At 44.5% G+C, this 27,773-nt stretch overlaps 1 protein-coding gene across 1 annotated transcript in view; it reads right to left on the bottom strand.

Annotated features, from left to right (window-relative positions):
- Nucleotides 1-1,391: 1,391 nt before the first annotated feature.
- The window catches only part of EFNB2 (ephrin B2), a 41,217-nt gene continuing 14,835 nt past the window's right edge, over nt 1,392-27,773 (bottom strand). Inside the window, exons 2-5 of the mRNA XM_032881063.1 lie at nt 19,894-20,177; nt 4,759-4,851; nt 3,911-4,024; nt 1,392-2,508 (exon numbers count right to left, since the gene is read on the bottom strand). Coding sequence (XP_032736954.1) covers nt 2,120-2,508; nt 3,911-4,024; nt 4,759-4,851; nt 19,894-20,177 — 880 coding nt within the window. The 3' untranslated portion in view covers nt 1,392-2,119. The remainder of the gene's footprint in view (nt 2,509-3,910; nt 4,025-4,758; nt 4,852-19,893; nt 20,178-27,773) is intronic.

Genomic DNA, 27,773 nt, shown 5'->3' with positions numbered 1-27,773 from the left:
CTTAAAATGCTGTTGCTACATTTTTTTTTTCTCCCAATTCAGAAAGCAAAGTGTTACCATGGTAACGGGGGACTATGTTAAAGATGTCTATTTTGCATAGCACATAAAAAGTAGGTTTCCTGTTTACTCGTTTTGTTTCCCAGAAGGGAGGGGACCAGGGGACTGGGGAGGAGGGAGGGAGCGGGGGCTGGAGCTGAACTTGCGGCCATAGCCCCTCCACGTGACCCAGTGGGTTTCAGAGAACACTCGAGCTTGAGCCCCAAGGCAAGGGGAAACACAACACAGGGAAGAAATGCCCGGACATCTTGCCACTGTTCAAAATATGGTTCGGTCACGTCCATTTCCTGGTGTTTGGGGCCTGCATTTCCTAGTCTAGGTTCCGTGAGATGCCTTCAGAGGACTGGGTTATTTTTGTATTTACTCTTGTTATTGTTGTTTGGGGAGTGATGCCGTTTCTTCCCAGAAGTAGCTGTCCGATTTTTCTTTTTTAAGCACTGGGCGTTGGGACCACGCAATTGCCACGAGTGAATTTCACATCCTCTGGCGTGATTTGTGTGCAATCTTAAATATATATTAGTAAAAATCTTTCATTTTCTACCCCTTGTGTTCTATATACCTATTATAAATACGTGCTATCTTCCTTCTCCCCCTCGACGTCATCACCGATTTCCCGCTTAAGGACCCCACGGGGTTCCCCCTGTGCTTTGCCCAGACACAGAGCAGCCTGGCTGTGGCCTCGCTCGGTACCCTCCCTTGGCCCACGCTGCAGACAGGACAGCACCGCCAAAAACCAACGTGTGGGGAAGCTCCGCGGCGGAGGGGGTGGGGGAGGGGCACTGGGGGGGAGGGGGCGGGGAATCTGACCTACCTTTTACATAACAGAACTCCTCAATAACATCAATGATGATGGAATTACAGCCTGTTTGACCTTTGGCTTTTCAACGTCTAGGTCAGATTTGGCTCTCTGCTATTCTCCTAAATGCTTTCCCTGTGTTTCATAAAATGTGATCAGGATAGCAGCTGAGTCCGCTCTAGACCTCATCCAAAGCAGACCGACTCTCCTACAGCTTCCAAGCTGTACATCCTACTGCCGGCACCACAACAGTCCTGCGCGAATCCGTCATCAGCGCCCACGGCTCCCTTCCCTCCCGGCCTGTTCCTCCCCCAACAATGCCCCTTTGTTGTCCCCAGCGAAGAGGACTCTGGTTTTCCTGCACGTTGCCATGCGATCAGGGCGGATTCCTTCAAAGACACCCTCCTCCACTGTGAGTGGTGTTGTGTCTCCTACTTGCCTCTTAAAATCTCAGCCAAACCGAAGTGCTGTGCTACTCACGGGGCTCTCCCCCACCGGACTCCGCTTCGGAGGCGGCGGCCTGGAACTGCACCTGCAGAGAGCCCTTTTCCCCGGCCCGCCCCTTCCGCGAACGCCGCGGCCCACAGCCCCGCCTGGGGCGCCTTATTAGCAAACACAATTTCTAGAAGTGTATTACCCATTCCGTGGTAGCCGTGGCTGCAGGTGCGCTGAGCAGGAGACCCCCCAGACGTGAGTGTTCCAGCAGGGATGCAGAGTGCAGAGGGAGAGGGGCTCTCCCGGGAAGCACGGCAGGGCCCCGGAGATCGGGCAGGGGCGCTGGGGGGAAGGGGTGCCGTGGTGAGGACTGGAAGCTGGACCTCTCGGAAGCCTCCCCCAGCCCGAGGTCTGTGTGTCAAGTCCGGACGCTCCGCAGCAGGAGCGCCCGAGGCAGAGGACTGCATGTCCTGGTGCGGCGGCCTGGGACTCCTGCCCTGCCCGGGAGGCTCGGTCTCCCCCGGGTCCCCGCAGGCCTGAGTGCCGGCAGCGCATGGCTTGGAGGTGGAGGGGTGGGAGGCGAGCACCGCAGTCCCAGCGGGGCCCCCTCTGCGCCCCAGGCTCCCCGCGGCCGGCGAGCATCTGTCTCCACCGCGGCCGGGGCGCTCACACTAGAGAAGCTGTCCAACTCAACAGGGCTCTTCCGAGAAACGGCGTTCCCTCTCCCCCGCTGCGCTCCAGTCCAGGCGACGCGCAGGGGGTCATCAAACCCTCCCCGGGCGGCCACGGGCCAGGACGTTTCCTCCGGGAAAGCCAAGGCACCGCCGAGTCTCAGACCTTGTAGTAAATGTTCGCAGGGCTCTGGGGGGGCATCTCCTGGACTATGTACACGGGGTGCCCGTAGTCCCCGCTGACCTTCTCGTAGTGGGGGCAGAACACACTGTCCGCAGTCCGCAGCGGGATGATAATGTCACTGGGCTCCGAGCCGTTGTTGCCACCGCCGCGCTTCGGGGTGGCCAGCGTGCTGAGCGACAGCGTGGCCGTGTGCTGCGGCGAGTGTTTCCGGTGTCTCCGCCGGTACTTGAGCAGGAGGACCACCAGCGTGATGATGATGACGATGAAGATGATGCATCCTGAAGCAATCCCCGCGAATAAGGCCACTTCGGAACCGAGGATATTGTTCCCGGAATGTCCGGCGCTGCTGCCGTCTGTGCTAGAACCTGACCGGCAGGGAGAGAGGGACACGGAGCAGAAGGGTTACTGCCGGGTCGAGCGCGGCCGGCAGGTTGCGAAGCCACACCGGCCGTGCGGGGGACCGCCAGCCCCCCGCCACCTCGACCCCCCAGACCGCGCCCCTCACCGTCGCAGAGCCCCGCCCCAGCGGCCACAGCCACGCGGCTCTGGCATCGGCACGGGCGACCCAGGTCTGGCCTGGCGACCCAGGTCTGGCCTTGCCGGCTGCTCCCAGCCACCGGCGCCAGGGGCGAGCCACGGCGGGGACACGCGCAGGAGGCGGCCCCTTGTCCCGGCAAGTGATTCCTGCCCCCGCGCGCCCTGCTTTTCGCCTTGCTCCCGGGCACCAGCTTCGTGGGAACCTCACGCTGCCCGCATTCTGGAAAGGAGCCCTGCCCACTGGCACCGCGGCCCGGGAGCGCCCAGGGACTGCTGGGGCCTGGGAAGACGTTCAACTCCTAACTCGTTTGTATTATTTGATTTACACCTAAAATATATTTGGAAGGCGGCAGAAACTCTCACAGGGAACAGGCTGCCAACCCAAATGTTAAGCATGAAAAAAATCGCCTGGCATCATTATATGATCCATTTATCAGTTTGTCACAAGAATTTGACACATCTTGTCATTGAAAGTTAGAAATAACAACTTCCCTCCTTGAGGCTTAGAAAGAGGGGGGGACATGGCCGCAGATGCCGGATTCACACAACTACCAACCAGGCACATGCATCCCGGATGCGGGATGGCTGACGTCTGTCCAGCCACCGCTACATACAACTGTCATCAGCGTGCAGACAAACACGTAGCCAGCTGTCCAAGGACTTCGAAGAAAATGAAGTTCAATGACAGCCAACTTTCCCTGGTATTCTAAACTGTGGCCAGGGATCCGTTTGGTATTTTATTTTACACCGAAAACGCGAAAAAAAATTCCAGCCGTATAACTACCTGAAAAACATGGCATTATTCAATATTTTAAGATGCTGCCACCTAAAATGTAGAAGCAGATCAATCGGGCTCTTTGTGGATTGGATATAATTAGATGAGGGATTAGTACATTAATCACATATACATTAACATCGGCTCTAAGCTAGTGTTGCAACCGGCACAATTAAGTGTGACCAATAAAAATAACTTTGGTCGAATGAGTGGCGCTCATAATTGGTCCCTACATCTGATGAATTCTGCTCTTCTGAATGTGAACCTTTCGTGGGAATGAGTTCTTTTGTTCTGACTGCGTAATTAATAACAACTAACCGAGAGCAAAGATTACCGACTCTGGGAACTCCAAGTTCACCCCACTGGTGTCCAAGTGCTCAGACTCTATTCTACCTCTTGGGCCTGGAGGCACCCGGGACACACAGACCTATCCACACCCCCTCATGCTGCTATACCTGGATTTGGTTTGACAAAGGGACTTGTCGTTGAACTTCTTCCATTTGTACCGGCTTCTAGTTCTGGGCGTCGTGTTGGATCATTATGCCTGGTGGACCCAGCGGAACTTGCATCTATATGAGAAAGAACAGATTACTTACAGCCCAGGCGTCTAATGCGATCTAGCTCTAGGAGCTTCTGGATATATATCTCAAGAGGCATAAATAGCAACGAACGTAAGATTCTTTATGCAAAGTGCTGTGACATACAAGAATATAATTTTCCTTTTAAAACAAAACGGTTATACTAGTTATTTCAGAGGTTTTGATTCTGAGGCCATCTGTGCAAACTATAGGGATTCTTGCATTTGGCAGGCAGAGCATTGCAGATGACATTTCAATTTAAACGAGCAAGTTGATTGACTACTATACAAATTTCTAATTAGAAGAATAATTCTGCACCATAGGTTATCTGTATGTGAAAAGGCTCAGGAGCTAAAGTCTTCTGTAGTCAAGAGGCAGAAATGGGCAAAATGGCAGAAACTTAGTTTTCACTCTGGGTATCTTAATTTTTGGATCAAAGAGGTGTCTCACTTTTAAGAAGAAAAAAGAGTGTATATATAAGTATATACATTAGATGGCAATAGACATCATAGCTGGCCGACCTTAACTTTTAGAGGAATCTCCAATAAAAGAAGTGTGTGACATTGACTTGAGGCAATCTGTCAGTGGCTCAAGGTACAGAGAAAGGTTTGCTTTCAAAACTAAGCTACGAGGGAGTGAAGGCGGGCAGTAACGGCACTGGCGCCACACTCGCTGGGGGCCCAAGCAGATTACAGTGGCTTCATGAAGCAGCAGATGGTCTTTACCTTGTCCAACTTTCATGAGGATCTTCATGGCTCTTGTCTGGCACACCCCTCCCTCCTGGTTATCCAGGCCCTCCAAAGACCCATTTGATGTAGCTGATTAAAAATAAAATGGACAAAACAAAAAAATAAAGAAAAAATCAGGAAATCAATAAGCCAAGTTTACATGAACATGAAATGTCTGAAAACAATTTGAAAAATAAGAATTCACTCTTAGTCACAAGTTTTCTGAAAGTATGGAATGCTGAAAGCCAAACATAAAAAAAAAAAAGAAAAGAAAAGAAAGAAAAATGGAGACTGTCAACACTGGGGCACACATGCTATCTGATTTCAAGTTTACTTAAGCGCTTCTTCCTTCCTTCAGAACCAACTGATTTAGTAGTAGTCCATACATAAAAGGGATAGCATCATCCAAAAAGCTACTATTTCAGGGTCAAAATCAAAAGAGCACGAGAGTTAATACAGTCACTTTAAAATGTGGTAATCAGCCCACAACACCTGCTTCCTCGACTACAGATTTCCTGCTTCAAGAACAATTAGCTTGATGCTCCCCGTTTGCCAAGCATCCAAGTTCGGTAAACACTAAAAGAGGAGACTCCCACACCCGCTTTCCTTCTTTCCCAGCCTTATTCGAGATGAAGAAGGAGGCTAAGATTCAGGTCTTTCAAATTCTGAAGTTTCTCTCTATCATTCTGTACTGGATCAGTAATAGCAAGTGTGTTCTTATTACCGAGATGGACCTTGGGGAAACCCTTCAACCCAGCTACTTGCTAGAGGACAACTTGACCGACAGAGGGGACCACACATGTCCTCTGCTCAGTCAGGGCCCTGGGGCAACAACCCTCGGGTGTGTGGGAAGGACGTCCTGCAGCCACTGGCCTCCTGCTGACCAGCTTGATTTGCTTCCTACTTCAAGAGGGAGGAGGAGGAGAAAGGATGGAGCATTTGACCATTTTCAGTACTTTTAAAAAAACAGCCTATGGCCTACTGAAAAACACTGCTGTTCTGTCTTCTTAGGATGGTGGGTCCTCTGATGAGCATTTTAACTAAAGCTGCGAAAAGACAGCCTGCCAGGGACTTTGCTGAGGAAGAGGATTTAAGTCACAGGTCAAGTTCCAGAAGAGAAAAGAAGGTGGAGAGTGCTAGACATTTTCATTCCTCCAAAGTTCAAGGGACAAGGAACAGAAGTGTTTCATATACATTTCTGCACTGTAAGTCATTCTCTACTTGGATTATCAAAGGCTTGTCTACTAACACTGTACTTTTCAAGGCATGGAAACAGGGACGGCATTTCTGGTAAAAATAAATCCAAAGACATTCTTTTAATGGGTTGTTTTCCAAATGGCAAACAAGGGCTACATGCACGCACAGAAATATGCACGCTACAGATAATTGTATTAGCTGCAAAATGAGACCTACTTATTTGTCCTTGTGTTCTTGAGTTACCGACTTTTACTTTCACTGTTTCCCTTAAAAACAATGGCTGCTTCTTGTGTGTATAAATATCTCTTTGCTTATCTGAGTGTTTCCTTAAAGTTTACAGTCTTACAATCATACCTCCCTCGTCTGCTGATGCTGGCACTGAGTTTCTCCTGGGTAAAATGGGCAACACTGCCATCATAATTTGGGGGGTAAAAATAGACAATATCTTCTTGTAGATTGTGAGAAAATACCTGGCAGAAGAGTTAAAACAAGTACCTATAAAGAAACTTTATATGCCTCTGTGAATCTAATAAAATCTTTTTTTCTCCCCATTTCTCCATGGGCTTTCCCTTTCCCCTCCTCTAGGCAGGTTCCTAAATTTTGAAGTGTCTTTGCCTCCTAAAGGCATGAAACAGTGTGGCTATCCATGACCAAGCACCCTTTTGAGGAGTGCTAGAATCTTCACTTAGTTCAAGTTCTCAGTTGATCTTTCTCAAAAATGAGGAAATGTTCTCATGTAGAAAAATGCAGAAAGCTGAGGTCTTTATTTGGCCGATGGCTTCAAAAGTTTAGTTTACTTAATTCAAATGGAATCTCCATGTTTTCTAAGTCATATGCGCATAAATGCGCCCACATGCAAAAGTGCACCCAAATGCAGTGAAATGACTAACTTTTTCCAGCTAACGGCTTAACAAATATGTTAAAAATAAGATCTGAAGGGTCATGCACAGAAAAGGGGGAGGCTACGGAGGTTTGTTTATTTTAACCTTGAAGTAATAAGGTCAGAGATTCAGATATAAAAGGAAAAAATAAATAAATAAAGGAATGAATACCAGAACCAGAAAGGATAAGACAAGGTAAGGAAGCTTCACCTGGGAACAGAATTCAAAAGTGCTGACTGCTTCTCCTTTTGTTAGTTTGGAAGCAAGCACAGAGGAGCGCATCATTGGGTGATTTTTTTTTTCTTTTGATTTTAATTTGTAGTCAACGCCCTTTCTGAATATCAGTTCTTTCATGCGGAGCTCCTTTTGGTTTACCCTAAATGTTGTCCAAATAACCCCCCACATAAAGAACTCAAGTATTCAAATTAAATTGCAATCTATAATTTAGCATCTACAGACTCTAAGACGGGAGGAGAGAAATTGTGCAGCAGGAGAATGAACCTGCTTTGCATCTTTTACAGTTGAAACTTTTTTTATTCTTTGGGGGCAGGGGTGGGGAGGGGGCTGGGAAGAAAGCCTTCTAGCCTGAGTTGCATAGAGGGAAATGGAAGTTTGTGCCTTTGCATGGTTCTTGGGGTTTCAGGACACCAGAGGCCGCTGCTGTTTTGGAGGGGTGGGGCTGAAGGGGGAGGGTGGGCCAGGAGGCAAAACGCTGTGATGTGCATTCCAGACTCTGCTTCATTCCCCTTTGAGTCAACTTGGGAGCAGCAAAGTTTACTGGAAGATACTGAAAAATTCATTACTAACGTTAACATACCATCCCCAATACCTGGTTGTTTAAGAAGGGGATAAACTCTATAATAGAGTGAGATGTTCTGCCATGGAAAGATTTTTGCCCTGCCCTCTGTTAGGAATGACCCGAGTGGTCACGGAAAGCCCGGTGTTCAGATGTCAGCCCCCAACTGAAACTTCAGAAAGCAAACTTCTGAGCATATTTAAAATAACTTAGAGGAACTTGAACTTATTTTATTTTTGATACCATAATGAAAATTAACCTCACTCTTCCTACCATACCACCTCATCAGGGAGTGCAGGGAGTGTGGTTCTCAGTGTTGAGGTCCCCCTGTCGCTGCCTTGACCAAGGACCCTGACAGGTGTCCCATCCTGACTGCACCTCTTTTGGGCAATGAGCTCTGAAATAAAGCCACAATTGATTTCTGATTTCTGCCATAACATCCAGTCACCAGAAGCTTTACAAACAGGCATAGCGGCAGCCTGCTTGAAAAACAAGAAATTGCTCATGCTTGGGGAGAAAAATCTACTTGCATTTCAGGAGACAATGTTGTAATATTTTTACTATTGATTTTAATGTATTAGGAATTTTTAACTTAGAGAAAGAGTAAAAATAAATTGTTACCTCATTATACTTAGTTTTTCTTTGGGTCTCTCTGCCAGTATTAGCTAATGCCACCACAATTACAGTATTACTAAATGGATGAAATTGCATTTAATCATTTAGAGACAGAAAAAAAAAAAAAACCCCACACTGATATACCTAAGCTTTTAGTGCCCAGACAGTTTTTTCCCATGGCCTAGAGAAAAAAAAAAAAAAGAGAGACTTTATAAAATTAAAAATTACTAGAAATTTTCTCCATCCAGTTAGAAAATAGGTTTAATAAAGATACATGGGCATTTTATGGCCTGCTTTTAAAAGCCTTAGCTTTGGGAATCTAATTGCATGCTGTAAGTATACTGAAATCACTAGATTGCTCCCCTGAGGCCTGATTTTCAGTGGGTGGAGATCATTGCTCAGCAAAAAAGTACCCCGAGTTCACACTGCCTGAGACGTTCTTCACATCTGAAAACTGCACCGGCCACCATCTGTGGTTTCCCGTGAATGTGCACATGGACTTCCACTTTGCTGCAGTTCTGACTCACGGGCAATCCTACGCTGGTTATCAGAGTACGGAAAAGAGAACCGGTGAATAAAACGGACTAAAGGGGCAAGAATCTTCCTGGCTGTGTTTTCTAGACTGTGCCCACGGAGAGGAAGTAATAGTGCATTTGAACATGGCTTAGTCTGATTGTTACTGCCCTGCACCCTGGGGGGCTGTTTTCGGTCTATCACATCAGGAACGCTGTGCTAATCAGATGGAGAATTCGCTGCTGGGTTTGTGCGGGTACATGGGCCTCATTCGCAAAGAGGTCAGGAATGAGGGCAGCACAAAAAAATTCTCCAGGATAATATACAGCTTCACTCCGAAGCTATGAAGGAAAATTCTTGGTTATGCTGGAGAGGATGAAAAACACACTCCTACACTCCTACTCTGGAAGGTATTTCAAACTATTTTAAAATGTAGCTTGTTGGGATGGAGCACAGCCGGGGGTGGGGAGGGGCGGGGGCATGGCACAGGTGATGGACAGACACTCAAAGGCAAATATTTTTATCCACTTCATCAAAGCCCTCAACCCAAGAAAGACAGGTAATAAGCATATCGGGTCAGTAAAGCCAGAGTTCAGTTGACTGTTAAGAATAAAAGCCAAAATTATCTAAAGCTACATGGGACATATTTACTCTTTTTTGATTATGAAATAAACGGCATTTTCTGACAACTCTCTATTAGTGTCATTTTCCCTACACTACTCTCTTCTACCACGTCATAATACGCCGGCCCTCCTAATTTTGATTTCTTCGGGCCGGTCTTCCCATGCACATCGGTCTCTCCATCAGCTCAACCCCGACTCAGAAGAACCAGAAGCCTATCACCTGACAAACTGAGAACTGAAAGAAGCAGAATCAAGAGACATGCAAAGGGAAGTCATGAGATTCAAATAAACACAGCACACAAACTAGGTTCCTGCCTTGCACCAGGGCTAGGAACCCAGAATGTCTAAAGGAAGAAAAAAAAGAAAAAAGATGGAATGAGACCTGCAAGTTGGAAAACAGGGAGCCTGATAAAAATGCAATCAGTTACCGTGAACGTATAACCCAGGAAACTTAAGACCTAGGTCCTTAACCCCTGGACACCAACTCATATTCCCAGGGGGACTATGAAAACAGGGACTCGATCTCTAGATCTCAGGGCAGATTTTCATGCCTCGAGTATGAGTATCCTTTCAGATACTGACTGAGGAGAAAGATTCCAAACATGGAGATCATAATGTTCACTGAATGCCAAAAATAAACACCTTTTTCTGTAATTAATAAAAACTTCTGAGACAGAAACTGCTGTATCATGTGCCAAAAGGAGGAAAAATTCACTTCTTCTAACTCCTTTTTTGTGTTTTTCTTTGTGGATTTATAGTGTAAGAGATGAGGAATGTGTCATCATGAGTTTCCAAGGGCTCCGTTATTTTTGTTTGGGAGGATGTTAAAAAAAAAAAATCAGCATTATTTCAAAGCACATGGCATTTCATTCCATAATATCAAATTTGCCTTATCTTTGCTGTAGAAATGCTTTTTAAAATGGCCTCAATTTGGAAAAGAAAAATACAAAGGAAGGTATTTTCAAAGTGAAATACAGATCCACAGAAAGGTTTTTTGTTTTGTTTTAATCTCTCCTCGACAAGATAGCCCTTGCTGGCACTGGATTAACTGATTTTAGTGTGTGGGGAACAGGTCACAGTTTAAACACTGTATAAGGGACTAGTGAGGTAGGATGTGTGGGTTTCTCAGCCAAGGAAACATTGTTCCAGTATGATAAGAAGAATCACTTGAATTAAAACCACATCACTATGGTTGTGTTTTGAAATTTTAAAGTAGTAAATCATGCATTAAGAATTAATAACTGGCTTAGCCCCAGTGACTTCTACACAACACAATTAATTAGTTTCTCTGCTAGACAGAATGATTTGGAAAAATGAATTTAAAAATGGAGTCACAGTTCAGCCCTTCCCTGTTGCATTCTAGCATTAAAACGTGAGTAAAGATACCAGGTATCAAATATAAATGGACGCTCTAGAGGGAGATAGTGTAATTTCATTTCCTCATTTTCAAAGTTTTATCGTGAACAATGATAGGATATTCTGCTGACAGCTTGGAAATAAGAGGAGGAGTAACAACCTGGAAACAGTTTAGTCAATTGTCTTTGTGCGTTTACTAAAAGATTTAATGACATATATTACTTTGCCGCTTTGTATTAATTTTGGGGGAAGGAGGAGAAGACAACGGGCTGCTCTGTGGAACGCCCAGTATATTCACTGTATCTCCTATTTCGTAGATCACGTAAGACTTGGGACATTGAGGGAGGCCAACCTATTGAGAGAATAGTAACAATATAAAGTGACAGTCACCACATCTAGAGCATAAAAAATTCTATCACTCTTTACTCATAAAATCTTTGAACCATCAAGAACTGTATACAAAGATGCAGGTCATGACCATCATTAAAGATGCTCAGAGCCACAGTTACCTTTGATAACATAGTCCTGAAGAGTCACTGATTACGTACAACCAGACTGCAAAGGATGGGGTGAGAAGCAGTGAGTGTGCGCGTGGGTGTGAGTGCGTGAGCACGCGCATGGACACACAGGGGATATGGGTCAACAAAAGACCAAGCTCCAGCAGTGCAGTGACATTTTTCAGAGAAAGATCAAACAGGCCTAGCAATAAGTGACCCGTCCGTCTTTTCTTTCACTAGAGGCATGTGAACCACATGACACTGATTACGGAGTGGTTTACTCTATTTCCCCTGAAAATATTGCTTACAATGCCTTAGAGTCTCAATTTTTAAGGAATTCTGCTGAGGGAAAACATCCCTTTCTAGGATTTTATGGTTAAAAGTGAGGATGATTTATGCAGGTGGAATCTTTCATTAGGTAAAAAAAAAAATTCAATAAGATCTCATTTAAAAAAAAGTTGTCATCTAGTATGCCATAAGGGAATTCATCTTATTGTTACAGCGATTCAGACAAAATTAACATCCTGACTATGTGATGGTCAACAGTGCATGAGAGTAGACCTTAATATGGGCCAAAATCTACTGAAAAGAATTACATTTAAAAAAAAAAAAACAAACAGGTGGCCAGATGACCACTTTGATGGAATGACCAAACTCATGCCAAAAAGAAAGAAAAGAAATTTGGCAAGAACTATGTAAGAGTCCTAAAGATAAACCGTCATCCCCTATTGTCTACATTAGCCTTACTTAAGCATTCCGATTTGTAAAACAGAGACTTCCCGGTCAACAGGCTGTGACAATATGTCACGGAGACATCCTGAATCATGAAGAAGCAAGTGTTTGCATGAATGGTTTTTAGCCCACAATCCACTGCCCACTCCCAGCTTTTTAACCATCTTAATCATGAAAATATCTGTGTGGAGATATGGAAATGTCTAGATAGCAAAGGGGGTCAGAGTAAAAAGTGCCTGGCGGGGAGGGCACCCGACCCGCAACTTCTTGCTCATTCTACTGTCACTAATCGCCTGCAATGATATTAATGGCCCAGTAATTGGGCGTCTGCAGCACTGATGTGGAAAACACCCATCTGAGGCCGGGTTCATCTCTGGGTGGTAAGACTTCACTAGTGACTGAATTAATGTTTGCTGACAGTTCCGAATGTAACACTGCAGAGGAGCAAACGCGCCACTCTCCATGGCATGAGAGTTTAGATGGACGTGACGTTATTGGCTTTGACCATCCAGAGACCAGGGGTAACCCCAATAAATGCCTGGTCTGAACGTGCCCTACACATGAACCCGATCCCATTCAGGGGACACGTTCTCTGCTCTAGGAATCCAGAGCAATTTCCCACATGTTCGCTTCAATAAAGGAATACCTTCATCTCCCGGTTGAACACCAGGAACAATGGAACTGGGCTACTGCACTCGTGCAAAAAGCCCTTCTCGAAGCAGAACGCTCGCTACTAACACACCGCCTGGTTCCCCTGTGACATCATCAAATACGCTCGTGCCCGCCGTGCTGCCCGTCCGTGCATCCGTCCGTCCGTCCACCCACCCATCCCAAACGTCGCACTTGTATTTGACTAAGAAAATCGGAAGTCTCATCACCTGTTTCTGTATGTGAGAAATTGACAATTCTTGCAATTTTGCTATTTAGCAGCGTTCCACTGAGGCGCCTGAAGGACTTGGTAACTTTAAGAACACACAGTAGCAGAGTCTCGTGAAGACGGGCCCCGGCGAAAAGATCTAAAAGCAAAGAGGAAATGTGGAGGACCCGACGCGCTGCCGTTGCAACCCCCTTGCCCCGCGGACGCCCTCTCCCTTCCTCCGGCTCCCGCAGGATCTCCTGCGTTCAGCTCCGGGGACTGCGCCCTAAGTCAGCTCCGGGCCACACGCTACGAAACCGCGCGCAGGCCCGACGCGCCCGCACAAGCACAGCGATCGCGAGGTCTCCGAACCATGGGAGCGTCTTCCTGCTGCTCCGTATGTGGGCGTGTACCCGTGAGCGTCCTGACGTCACTACGCATGTGCGCAAGCGTTACGCGCACTCCCTCTACTGAACCACGCACGGGACGGAACACGTACTACGTGAGCGTTCATGGCACGAGGTACGCATGTGCACACTCCTGCCCCAGGGGCACCGTCACAGGCTGAAGATGCTGGTCTTAGGGTTCCCCCGGCCCTGGCTGCAGCCTTGACCTTTGCATTTCATGGCAGGGTGACCCGTACGCGCCATTTAGGAACTACTCAGACTTTCCACGTTCTTGTTTTCTCAGTGATAAAAATTTCTCTGCCACCTGTTTCTGAGACTGCCAGGGGACACAGAGCATGTGAGGCCATAACACTTCCCTTTTGAAGTCATCAAACACCTAGCCTGGGACCTCAGAATTTTAGGTACAAATGTGTGACTCTTAAGAACTACACAAATAAGTTTTCTCAGAGTGATCTTCTTATGTCTGTCTGTGCCTCTTGGCTGTTTTTTTAAGTGATTCATTTTGCTTTTAGTTTTCATCTTCAAGGTGAATATTAAAGGCTATTAAGAAAGAAACTCTCTCTCGCTCATTCTCTAGTATTATTCCATTATTTATAAGGCTAAGTGAACTGTAAAAAAGCTATAAATACAGGCACCGGAGATATTAGCACGAATCTTATGAAACTGTAGAGGCAGTTTTACTCTGGGCAATTCATAAAGCATTCCTTTTTTCCCAAGTAATCCTCATTTCTCATCTGGTCTTGCTTTGCTCTTGTTTTGCACATAGGGTTTTCAGTCTTTCCCCTCCCGTCTTCTCATGGCTTTACGAAATCAGTCTTCTTTCCTTAGTGACTTTTGGGAATAAGGAAGAGTGTCCGCAAGCCTCTCACTACTGTCCAGGTGACAACATTAGGTGTGAACAGAGTGAGAAGCTTCTCAGTCCAATGTCCAGTTAGGCAGAAACTGAGACTGTAACTTCCGTGGAAAGAATGTAAGCTTTATTCATAGGAAAATCAACCAGGAGACTTACTGTTACACTCGGAAAGAGCCCACAGTACCGTCAGAGGAGGATTTCACATTATGTTAAAAAAAATAATAGAAACAACACTTCTAATTATCAGACCAATGAAATGTTCTTTCCCAGCTAGCCTCAGTGACAAGGCGACCCTGACATACTTTTTTTTTCTCTGGGAAAATACACTACATTAGGAGGCTGCCGAAATTATCAATAAAAATACAGTGTTTCCTTTGTGTGCTGGGAAACTATGAAAAAGCTCTGGCAAGGCTGGTGAAAGGACAAGCGGGGAAATGATTATATGTACAGAACACTCCTCCCGGTCTGTCTCTTTCGGGTCTTACAGAGGATCTGCTAACAAGCTCGGGCAATTCCACCAACAAAAAGATATATAAATGCATGTTTCTTGGTCGAGGAAGCCCAGGGACAAAAGAACTTTTATAACACTCTAAGACAAAGAGCAGAGATCTTATAATTAAGTTATGCAGGCTTACTGAAACTTGTAAACTCTCTGGAGTTTCATTTTATGGATGGTTTGCAAATAAATTACACTTTGTGGGTACATCTTCCCTGCCCGCTAGCTTGCAGGAAGGCATGGCTTTGCCCTTGGTCTTCTGACCTCACACGCTCTGCTCCAAGGGGACCCCGTGGTTGTACTCATTAGGAGCCAACCTTGGAAATGAGCACTTGACATGTAACACCCACTTAATCTTATGTCGATCTGTTGAGGCAGGTCCCCACAGCTTGTCCAGTTTACAGATGAAGAGCTCGAGGCTGAGGCTGGGGAAGTTACTTGTTGAAGGGCACTCAAGAACCGGTCTGTCGGACTCCGGACTCCCACCCACCATGCTTGTCTGTCACCCAAAGTGGTGTGTGTAGACAATGGTCCAGACAGCCAAGAGTCTGATGGACATTCCATTACAAAGAGGACAGTTGTAGGTTAGAAATAGAAAGGTGTTTAAATGCTGGAATTTGGCAATTCTATACAAGGTCTAAAACATAAATCCTCACCCCAAAGTCAGGGACATAAGTAACAGGCTGATACTGTCCTATCATTAAACTTAATGGAAATGAAGCTTTTGCTACATTTATCATATAAATTAACTCATGACAGAAAACCCATAATCATTACACAGGCCACACATTCTTATATATCTGAAGAGAAATCTACATGTGAAAGGTTATTTGAAAGCTCCTACAACTGTCTTGCTGGGGAGAGGTTACAGTACATCCCATATGTTTTCTGTCAGTTGTCAGACCTACTTCCTGAAATAAGCAAATCGGAAACATGAAAGGAAAACAAACCCAAGCAAATGAATATAAATTTAAAAAAATATACATATACACATATATAGTTAACAAAAATCAGGAAATGAAATCTGCTGTTCCTCTGTTTTGATTCTTGAAGAATAGCGTTTTGTTATATTTGTATGCAAGCATTTTAATTTATTTTGCAATTTTGCTCAGAAGTGAACTTTATGCCTAAGAAACAGCAAAGCGAAGCTGACTGTGGAGGCTCCCAATTTCATATGCTCTGATTTTTAGAAAATTGCTTTGGGGAACTAAACCAATGACCTAGGAAATCATAACTCAGTCAAGCTCGTTCAGCCTTCCCAAGGCAAAGAAAGGGGGGGGCAGCTTGGGAAGGCCCACTGTCGGTACGGCAGGGCATACATTAAAGAACAATCTTTAATCCAACAACTGTTAGAAATAGCGTTCAGACTTATTCCACAAGTCCAAGTCTCAACTATGGGTTTGAGGTAAAATACCATAGAACTTACAGATGTCTAAATTGGGAGGGGCCTGGTGCCCGTGGCCGCCTCTGTCACAGAGCTCAGCTGTGGCCACTGTTCATTTAAAAAGTCCTGACACAACGGCACTCATTTTTCATCCATCTCTGACTCACACAATCTCGGTAGAGTGAAGACAACGTCTTTGTTGGTATTTTGCAAGGTTCCATGCTGAGGTCGCACAAGCGACCTACAGAACCTTCATAAGGTTGGATGTCACAAAGGGCGGACAGACCAAAACTGCCGACTCATTTGGCCCAGTGTTATCATCTCTAAAAGAAACTGTAAGCCACGCACAGGAAGTGTCTACCAGAAAAGTCACTGACACAAACACGGACGAAGGCTTAGAACACAGTTAGGAGTGCTCCCCTCCGTGAACTGGAGTGTTTACCGAGCTTCCCTTGAAAACGGGCACTTAAGAACAGATAGTTATTTCATAAACTTTTTGAAATTTTAAAGACAAACATAACTGTAGGTTATATAAATGCTTACTATGCTTTTAAGGCAATTAAGAATGTGAATGTCATAAAGAACGGGGGAGGGGTGCTTTTTCAGACCATATGGCACTAACATCCCTATTTCTGGATCATTTAAGATTAGGAGTTTGATGATGCAAATCAGGCCTAAGGCTAATTACTGAAATAGGTCACTTGAAAAAGTCAATTCTAAATATTAAGAAAACCCACATATATCATTTTGCCACATGTCAAAGCAAATAATCATCTATGAGAAGAGCTAATGAGGAAGCGTATCATTTTGTCATGTCATTTCCTAAGGGAATTTAGTGGATACTTGGTAGGTTTAAAAATATACTTGCAATTAAAAAATTAATATTTACTTCTAAAACTCCAAAGCCTGGTGACTATATTCTAAAAATCTGGTAACACTGTAAATCAAATTAAAGGTCTTTGAATTCACAGCAGATTCCATCCATTTCTACTGGAGAAGAGACACATTAACAAGAGATCCTACACGGGATATATATATATCCAACCATAGAATGGTTTGGAACTACAGGCCTCCATCACTGGCCATAAGAAAAACGACAAAAGAACTTTCTAGAAAAGAAATCAAAATTCAAGAGATAAGGTGACTTTCTCCTTAAGTGCAGGCAAGGGACTCGACCCCAGGTCCCTGGGCTGCTGGCCCATTGCTCCTGGGATCAGTTTCCCTGGGGTGTTATCCAGCACCCGGGCTGACTACTGGCAAAATGGACTGTTCCCCTTGGGGGCTAGCGTGACCCCACACCGTCACTTCTCTGGTTCCTGCCCGCGACAAGGAGCCAGCTCACAGGGCTGGTGATGTTAATACGCATACTTTTAGTCATGAAGGTGCTTAGACAACGAAGATTTGGAGTTGGGATACCAGGTGTATAGCCGCATCTCCCAAACCCACATTATTAATGGTCTCCAAGTGAACTGAGGGCCTGAGCTGTTCGAGATACATTTGTGAGTCTGAGTGCTCTCCATTTGCCGTCTTGAATAGTCCTCTTTTAAGTCGAGCGTGACTCCGGGGTGTATGGTGAGTGATTGTGCGATGTGGAAATCAGAGACTTCTAAAATCTTGGAATTCTCGCAGAAGCAATGGAAAGTCAGACTTAACTTTTTAAGCAATTGTAAAACGTGTTCTGCTCGTCTGCCATCTCCTTTCCAGGGAAAGCTGTCTATCAGTGAGTGAGCTCTGCTGGCCGGGGCCGGGCATGAGAAATGAGCTTCCGGCTTTTCCCCGGTACCTGCAGTGTCCTCCTATGTCTGTGGTGCGGTGGGATCGCTCAAGGGTCTGGGAAGTGTCTCCCCCGGTGGTTGGCCAGTCTTCAGCCCCGGACACTCACCTGGCTGGCAGCCTTCCAACAGCCTCTCACTGTTTCACACTGTATTTTAAGAAAGATTCTCTTATCCCAGGCTACCATGAGGTTTTACCTGGTAAATCGTCCCTCTGAGGCAAGTTCTGGTGGCCAGGGGAGCTCGGCTACGTGCCACTTAAACTCATGATGAGTTTTTACAGAAAGACAAGGAAGAGATGCTGCTACTGTATAGATTAATATTGGAACTGTAAATTAAGTCGTGCCTCTAAGTACACACCTGTCACGTAACGATGCCTCGTAGTTACGCAGTGCTCGCTCTGTCACACACAAAGGTGATGCACCCCACCTCAGAAGCGTCCCAACACCCTGCCTGCACTCAGGGGGATGCATATTGTACGAAGCCATCTTCATGAAGCCATAAATGAAAATAAGAGGACGGAATCTGGGTCTGGGGCTTCTCTGCAGGGAAGAGCTGGCTCGCGCACCTGGGCGGGACACATGGTTCTTGGGATAGATGCTGGGAACCGCAGGCCTCGGGGGTTCTAGAGCACCACCCGCCCCAAGGCACCATGTGAGCTCTCTCCCACCTGCCCAGGGGGGGCACAGCCTTCCTTGGGGATTCATCAGGTCCCTGCACTACACATCAGTGTCCTTGGCAGAGAGTCTTGCTTAAAAGGCCTTTAAAATAAATAAATAAGCAAGCCACTAGGCTTCCGGTATCTTCATGGGTTTTACCCAATAACTATCTTCAATTTTCAAAGATTTCTCTACTATTTTGTACACTTTACCATCCCGCCTCCTTGTTTCATCCCTCAGAATGCTTTTATTTTCATTTTATGATAATTATTCCTTTAAATCTATAATTTCCCACTTTCCCTTTCTCTGTGGCACTGACTCTTGCTAAGCCACTCTCTCTGTGTCAAGTTGGCTCCCATCAGGTTTTCAGGTCCTGGTATTTCAGGTTTGCCACAAGGATGAGATAATTAGACAGCTATGACCATCTTTGTCTTAATAACTCACGTAGTAAAAAACAGGGTATTATTGAGTACAAGTAAGTATCCAGTGAATTCCTGACTTTGCATTCTCAAGAGCGACCAGAAGGCTGAGAAAGCCACTTCCACCGGATCACCAAGAGATGGGATGGGATCCCAGAACACAGCTCTGCACCCCTGATGAACCGAAACCGGGGTTCATCACATGCGCACTCCCGCCCGGTTATGGGCATAGTTTTTTACACCAAAGAAAAAGAAAACCTATTTCATGGCTTGAGTGATAATAATCACGCAGACTGCACTCTCACAAAATCCCGGGCCTGGAACAACCCTCTCTTTGTGCCCACACATCACGTGCTCCTAGCAGGCATGTGCTTGGATGCCTGTACCCTTTGCCCTCAGTGTCATGAAGGGAGCAACAGCTCAGATGGGACCCGAAGGATATCTAGTACCTGTTTCCTGCAACAATGTGTCATATTATTACGAAGATGGAAGGAAAAGGTAATTCACTGAACAAACCCAAGTCTTATACTTCTAAATCTGGTTCTAACATGTCAGTGTGTAATTCTGTTTTGCCTCTAACCCCCATCCTTAGAATCTATGGGCTCCACAAGGAAAGGGCACCATTCCACCACCTTGTTCACTGTTCAATCCCTAGCACTTACACACAGCTTCTGTCATAGAGTAAAAACTAAATTACTAGATGCGTGAGTGAACAGATGGACGGATGGACGGATGGATGGGTGAAGAGAAAAGTCATCGCATAAGATTTACCTATGAGATCTCACCAGTAGTCCTTAAAAATGTTTTGTCAGTAGAGATGCTGAGTATATTCATAAATATCCACTTATTTCAATACTATAAAAAGTCTAGGAGGTTTTCTCCTCTTTGGGTATTTATATTATCGAATAATATTGGTACAGGGTCCTCATTCAATTAAGGTTTCTTAAAAAAAAATGGACAATTTTCAGCAAAGATTCTCACCAAATTATTTGCCACAGAAATAATTTAAAAAACTGACACAGATGTATTTAGCTTATTTTAATTTCTATAAGATAAATGAATACAATTATACTTACATATGATGTAATAATCTCTGTTCTTCTGAAATTCTAGACCCCAGAGGTTAGGGCTGAACTCTTGAAACTTGATCGTGAATTTTACATCTTGGTCAGGTCTCGCACAGTTGAGAAGAGGAGTATTTTCCTTCTTAATAGTGCATCGGTCTGCCTGGTCTTTATCAACCATATAAACTTTATAATATTCATACTGGCCAACAGTTTTAGAGTCCACTTTGGGGCAAATAATATCCAATTTGTCTCCTATCTGTGGATATAGTACCAGTCCTTGTCCAGGTAGAAATCTAAAAAAGCATAAAAAAAGAAAAAGCCATTGAGTTGATAAAATTAACAATTTTAACGATAATTGTAATTTAGCCAATGTCAATAATTCCAAAGTACAATGTTATAAATCCACATTTGTATTTGCCAAAAGTATCTTAGTTCAGATCAGCAGGGGATGAATGTATTTAGGAATTAGGCTCTAAGAAAGAAAGAAAGAAAAAGAAAGAAGGAAAGAAAGAAAGAAAAAAGGAAAGAAAGGGAAGGGAAGGGAAGGGAAGGGAAGAGAAGAGAAGAGAAGAGAAGAAAGAAAAGAAAGGAAAGGAAGAGAAGAGAAGAGAAGAGAAGAGAAGAGAAGAGAAGAGAATAAAGAAAAAAACCCACTCTCTCCTTACTCTATGCAACAGGATCAGTCAACCTCCTGACACTCCTTTCTACCACCCCCTCGCTTGTAATATTTCAGTACTCCTTTGTATAACTTCACAATAACTTTTCCTAGGTGGTGAGTCACACCTTCACACCTGTTTGTTATTTTTCTAGCCCTTGGCAGCTTTGGTTTATTGGACGCGCCATAGAAAGATGGCGTCAATTCCAAAGAAGAGTGGGTGCGCTAACACTTTGTTGTCCTGTTAGTTTCCATTTGCTGTTGATGTTAATTAACAGACAAGTTTCATCAAGAATGTTCAAATTACTTATCGTAATTAGTCAGTCACTGATCAGACAATGGGTTTTTTATTACACCGAACAAAAGAAATGTCTTACAAACCCATAAAAGATAACCAGAAATAACTCCCTGTCCTATTGATTCAGCTGCAAGATGAGAAGTCCTCCCAGGGCAAGGACAGCAACCACTGTCCCTGCTCCACAAACCTTTTTTTCTGCCTTGAGATGTATTTGCTCCAATTAATTCTTAGAAGCAAATCTTTAGAACTAAGATGACGGATACAATATCCCCTTAATGCTTTCAGCTAAAAGCTTCCCTCCTCTCCTTTCTCCTTCTTGCTTGCCATGCTGCTGAAAGATCTTTCCTAATGGGGAGTTTCTCTGTGTAACTGGAACAAGAGCTTTCTAATGAACATCCATCCACAAGTGCGAACACTAACAACACACTCAGAAACCCCATCTAGTCCCTCCCTGGGTAAGCAGCCAAGCCTGCAGGCTCATTAAAATATTAAAGCCCAAGAACAAAGCATCACATCTGAATCCTTCCAATCCAGCCCTTTATTTTACCGGGGAAGCCCACCAGCCATGACAATTAATGGGTCATCATTCACGGAGAATGAGAGAGCAAGGGAGCTCCTGGATGATAGGGCACCTCCAATTTCAAGCCCAGACGGAGGAAACGGGTAATGATTTATGCTAATGAATGGTATTAATTTTCTGAAAAGTGCAGGAGGTTGTTATGAACCATCACAGAACATAACAAATTATAGTATAGATTTATATTAAAAACCAATACTCTTTATGGCAGGAAAAATTCATGCCGCATGGTGGTTTGTCACCTTCTTTGGGAATGTGTCATTTATAATCCCAAAGAAAGTGTGGTCCCCCCCACCTTTTCCCCCAAGCTCCTTTAGCAAGGACATAAGACATTTCATTGACAGAAAGAAGGGAAGGAAAGAAAAGTGAACAAGACATATTTAACAAAGTCTTTCTCAAAATGAACATTTTTAAAATAAGAATGACACATTCCAAACAACCAAGTGTGCACCCTTGAAGTCTATTTCTAAAACTTTTGACAAATGAGGACCACCACTAATGAAAGCCTCTCTGTGACTTTCTTGGCCATTCATACAGTTTTCGGGGGAGATGCTTTGAAAAGTCAACTCCCACCCCCCACCTCCTGAGTGCCCATGTCATCTCCGTAGGCCATTCTGTCTTTCTTGCAGGGAAAACACAACTCTGGGTTCTGGGAGAGGGACTGAAGGGCTGAACCATCATGTTCGTGGATGAAGTTCTGTTGTCTTTACTTCTGCCCCTCACAGTGATTCTACGTGTCCTTTGGGTTAAGAAGTGGGGGCAGGTTGCCCGGAGGAGGGTATGAAGGAAGCGTAGTGACCATTACACGGCTCACCTTCCGAACACAACGTTTTCCTCATGTCTTATTCCTTGACATTGTCAGGAAATCTTTACTGCGTCCAAGAACCAGAGGCCAATCCCTGCCGGAGACCCTCCCCACACCGCACATTTTTGATTCTCAATCTGCTCCTTTGGGAGCCGGCACAGAGCGAGCAACACGCAGTAGACTGTGTTAGAAGTGTCCCCAAACCCCAGCCGAGGTCTGCGGGCCTGTGTCTGCCTCCTCTCAAAGCTCTAGCCTTCACACCCATCCACTTTTACCCTGGGGCCACTTCTCCAGGGGCTTGCCCAGGCTTTAGAGATCAGAATCCTTGGCAGCCAGAAGGACCCATTTTCATGTGCATCCAGTCAGTTTCCTTAAGGAAATGCATCAGACCTCCCAGCCGCTTGCGATGGCTACGCATCTCAGAACTCTCCCACATCACATCCCATGTGTCTGACGTCTGGCTCACCAAGCTCTTTCTTCATTCAGAATGCTCCCTCGAACCTGTTCCCTTCATGAGAGCGTTTTTTTTTTTTCTTTTTTTTCATGCTTAACCAAAGGATCACGGGAGATTTCCAGCCAGCCATGTAAGTAACTGCTTATGGCTGTCTCTTCACTCACCAAATCTGAGTTACAGCTTCTGCTGACGGGGCTGAGGTCCAGAACCTCCGACCCCTGGGCCAGTCTGGCTAGGAGGACCACCATGTTTTAGACTGTATTTTCAGAAGGCACAAATCATGTAAAGAGTGGTAGCTGTCAGTGATGGGGGAATGATGGATGGGGAGGGTAAGTCATCCGAAGGCTTGGCAAAATGAAAGGGGAGAGGAGAAATCTCGAATTTCAATAATAATAATAATAATAATAATAATTTGATATGCTCATAAGAAGTAAATCTCGATGAAACCCACTATTCCAAATGCTCCACAAAGTGTCTGTTTACTTTTCAGAATACATTTTGGCAAAAGAGCAAGGCAAGGGTTTGATCCTTTTCCCTGAAAAAATAATTGTTTCAAGAATTCCTTAAAAAAAGACCCAGCATTTGAGTGCCTTAAAGGTTTACTTAAGCTTATGTATACACAGATACACAAGATACATATATAGAAATGTAGATATGTATATCTACATATAACCTGGTTTACATATGATTTACATAGAACATAATGTATATAAAAATATGCAAACACATATTTAAACTGTTTAGTGCACCAGTCATTCGATTGATGAAATTACAGTTTTCAGTGAAGAGTGTGGCTGAGTTGAGAGTCTGAATCAAGAATTTCTTGCCTACATTACTACTGTGCACAGTCAAGCCCCCAAAACCCCTTTGCTCCCCAGGAACCCTGTTTCTAAGGCAACATGAGAGCAAAAAGAAAGTCAAGCAAGTGTAACGATGAAAGCAATCTGTTTTGTGCTCGACACTCCAAGTGACAGAAGCATAAGGTGCTCGTGGTCAGGAGCATGTAGTCCAGCTCCCTGAGGGCAGGCAGAGCCCATGTGTCTGGTTCAATGTTGAATGTCTAAGGGCTGACATATAGTAAATGCTCATAAATAATGCATTCATTGAAAAAATATGAAATAACAAATGGAAGAGAAGATATACACAAACTTAAGTCAAATTATGCGCCATAGACTTTGCAGATTTAGGCATGGAAGAATTCTGCAGATAGGCCCAGCTAATGTTGGGAGGACAGGGGTGTGCTGAGGGCAGAGATGGAATTTCTAGGATGTCATTCCAGGCATGATGGTTATTTCTGAAGAGCAAGGAGCAGTGCAGACAGAGCCTCTGACCCATTCTCTCTGGAAGGATCTGGGAGTGTGGCAGTCTTCTACAGTCCCTTCCCATCTAAAATGCAGTGCACTTAGCCCCTCCAGAACCACTAATAATGAATACACAGCTGCTTTTGAGAACTTATTCTCAGCTAAGCACCGACAGAGGCCCCTTCCACCATATTATCTTGATTTAATCACTGCACACGTACGTAACATGCAAAACAGATGAAGCCCTGCTGTGCCAAACAGGAGACATGACAGGAAAAGCCCCCTTTCTTTGCACACTTTTCAGTTCTCACTGCATCACATTAGAGCATAAATCTGGTTTTGTGAAATGCAATTTTTTTTCTAAATTGAGCTTTGCATAGATAAGCCATGAAGTTAAGGAAAACGAAGAGAAAGTGAATGGCCATGCAGGCTTGCAATCATTCCATGGAGTCTAACTCCATGCCAAGCATGTGCCTGCTGTGGAGGCTGCTCCAGAAGTAGTCACTTGAGACCACGGCTCACAAAGGCAGCCATCTGGTAACCCAACCTTGCCCCAGGAGGCTGAGAACCCATAGGTGGGGAAGAAACCAGCCAACTATGTAAGATCTGTTTTAATTACAGTGCTACGGATGGTCTTCTCACAACTTAGGAGAATCCAAAATGTAAGTGAAAATGAAACGGGGTGAATTTCTTAATAACACCACTTTCAAGTGGAAAATGATTGTGTCCCATATGTTAAAAGCAAGTCAGTAACCATAGGCTTAAAACATAGACAAAACCCTGTTTCTGAAGCTAGGTCCTTTTTATTGGGATTTTATTACCTCAAGATTGCTGAGAGATCTTAGTAAGTCAGACTACACAGTGTAACTATGCCCTGAATATTTTGTAATCGTTAGTAATTCACTTAATCCTGTTTCGACCTAGGAAGTATTCAAAACAAGATGACACAAAACAACACAGAGGGAGAATTACGGTGGTGAACACTGGCTAATTTCAGATTTCTAACCTGGCTCTCCACGGTGGAGGTCAAATACAGATTTCTTTCTGTGTGATGAAATAACATTTGTCTTCTAACCAAAAGGAGCATAGAATTACAAGCCATGCCACACAGGTGAGGTTGTTTTTGTGAAACTCTACACAAACAAAGAGTAGTGACGGGCATCAGTTCATAAAGTCTGCTGGTGTGGAATCCCAAACAAAGCCCGAAGAAGGCCTGCAGTGCTTCATGTCCTATAGAGGACAGAAAACAGAGCCAGGCCACTTTCCTTTCTGAGCCGGGCTACCAGAGGGCAGAGCAGTCACCCTGCTGCCGTCCTGGGAGAGAAACCATACCCTCCTCTCCATCAGGAGACCTTGGCTGAGGGCTGCTTCCTGGAAGCCGGTGCTGGGTCCGTGCTGCTCGCTGCAGGGCCCCCCAGAATGGCAGTAGAGGGGGCCTGCTGAGTACAAACAGGCAACTCCTATGTTTTCCCCAATGAGTCACTTTCAGGCAGGACAATGGGTGTGAGCACTCTGAATCAGATATAGAGACAATATGGAATAAAACAGTCAACCTGCCTGAAATGAAATGATCTGATACCAGAATGTTTTTATCTTCTGATTACCTATCAAATGTAATCCAAGTTTTTGTTTTTGTTTTTTTTTTTAAGTTATTCACCACACCAGACTCTAACCCTTCCCATGGGGAATGCTCTGAATCAATCTAATAACCTAAATTAGACATTAATATTTAGTAATCTAAATTAGATCTCTAAGAATCTAAATTAGACATTTCAGCTTCATATTCATTATTGTAGAAACTATTTATAATACAGTCCTTATGCGACATGATACTCTGTAATGTTTTAATCCACACTAGGAATCCACACTTTAAAAAACAAAAAAAAAATAAAAATAAAAATAAAAACCCTTACATGACGCATTTAAAGTACAAACCAGCTACTTGGGAGCTCAGGTCACAGCACGCAATTTTCTACGACAGACCAGAGCGTCACGCGTGCGGCCGGAGGTCTGGATTCCTTTGTTGACCAGCACTGTGTTACTGGGTCTTGCGGGTGCTTGTGAGATCAGATGGGGGCAGTGGGTGTCCCGTCTACTTCTCACCTGGGCCAAATGGAGGACGAGGGTCCACGGGAAGCCAGTGGCTGAGATTAGCCTAGGGATCACTGTGCAGGGGGAACTCACAGCTGCACTCCCAACCCCTCCACAAATGGCCCATCTTCTCCCCTACCCGCTCTTGCCTTTGTCCCTGATTGGGACACCTATCCCTCAGGACAAACATTCAATGACTTCTTATGCTTTCCTTCAAAGTTGTCCAAAATGAACCTAGAAGAAAGGTCAACTTGCTGAGGGGCTCCCTTGATGCTGACAGTCTGTAAAAATACATATGAGAAACAGGAGGCCTGGTTCCCCTGAGGGAAGGACTATATGGAGGTAAATGATGGAAAGATATGCCAGACCACCAGCTATACCAGAGCAACTCGGTAAGCAGCACCGAGCGCAAAGTACCAAGCTGACAGAGAATAAAAGAGATGAGAAGAAGACACAGACAGGAATGACCCATGTTTTTGTCTAAACAAACAACCGGAGCAGGTAAACCACCTTTAACCAGACACGATGACACAGTCCCATGTTAAAAAGTGTCAGTTGAGATCCAGAGCCATTTCCATTTACTAGTTCCATAAAATCTCTTTCAGTATCTGGTATTTCTGCCTGCTGATGGCAGGCATCATCTGCCTGAGAACAGGGCCCTGGGGCTCAGTAACAGGACCACCGAAAATCCAGCCGCTATGTAACCTTGGGGGACAGGGGACCCACACAGGATATCTCACTTGTGGAGAACCCTGCCGAGCAAAATAAGATTTGTAAACAACACAGATGCTACTTTTTTCATGGGGATTTTAATTTTTTCCTTTCTTCTCAAAGTTCCATCGGAGTAAATAATTATTGTAAGTACGTGGCTAATTTCAATTGAAAACAAGCACAGAGACACAACGTGTGGTATGATTCTACTTGTTTGGCTGACAACACAGAAAACATACACAGATGATCAAACTTGGGGCCATTACCTGGGACTGCTTTCAGATACTGGATGGTGATAGACCCAGGGCGATTTCTAGCTTTCTGTGTTTTTCAGAATTTGGTACCATAAACATTAAATGCTTTTATGATCACATGGAACATTATTTTCAGTGTACAGTTTCAAACAACGAACGATATCATGTTCTTGAGCCATCTTTCCTAATTCTGATTTTAAAAATCAGCATTTAAAACTTGTAGATATTTTAACTTTTTTGATGCATTTCCTTAGAAAGTAACTAAATAAAGTTATTATGGTTGGAACTGTGGCCTATGTAACAAATCAGCTCTGGAGTCCACCAAACCCTAGTAATTAACGTACGACCAGTTGATCCAAATAAATGAAAACTACGAGATGGATATAGTTTAGGCTTAATCACTGCACTGGAAAATTCTGGAAGGTGGCTAACGTTTCAGGGGATCTGAATGCCAACTTTAGGAGGAGGTTCACCCTAGCAGTTGGTACCAAAAATCATTGTCCTTTCATAGGATAGGTTTCTTTGCAAGCCAGAGCTCTATACTAAGTACACTTGGAATTTACTATATTTTGAAAAACCTGGACTCTTCCCACAAAACGCTTCTATTTCATTTTAATTAGATCTCAAGGGCTGCAGAGAAAAGGAGCAGTCCATTTGTAAATTAGTCCAAAATCCTGAAGGAGGAGCACGTGGCAGCTGATTGGGCTTTCTGGTCACCTCTTGACAAAAGACGCAGGTTGCTC

The sequence above is a fragment of the Lontra canadensis genome, unplaced genomic scaffold, assembly GCF_010015895.1.
Source record: "Lontra canadensis isolate GAN:19392208 unplaced genomic scaffold, GSC_riverotter_1.0 scaffold73, whole genome shotgun sequence".
In the NCBI taxonomy this organism is placed as follows: Eukaryota; Metazoa; Chordata; class Mammalia; order Carnivora; family Mustelidae; genus Lontra; species Lontra canadensis.
The sequence above is the reverse complement of the archived record's forward strand: the minus strand, read 5'-3'. Positions and strand labels throughout refer to the sequence as shown.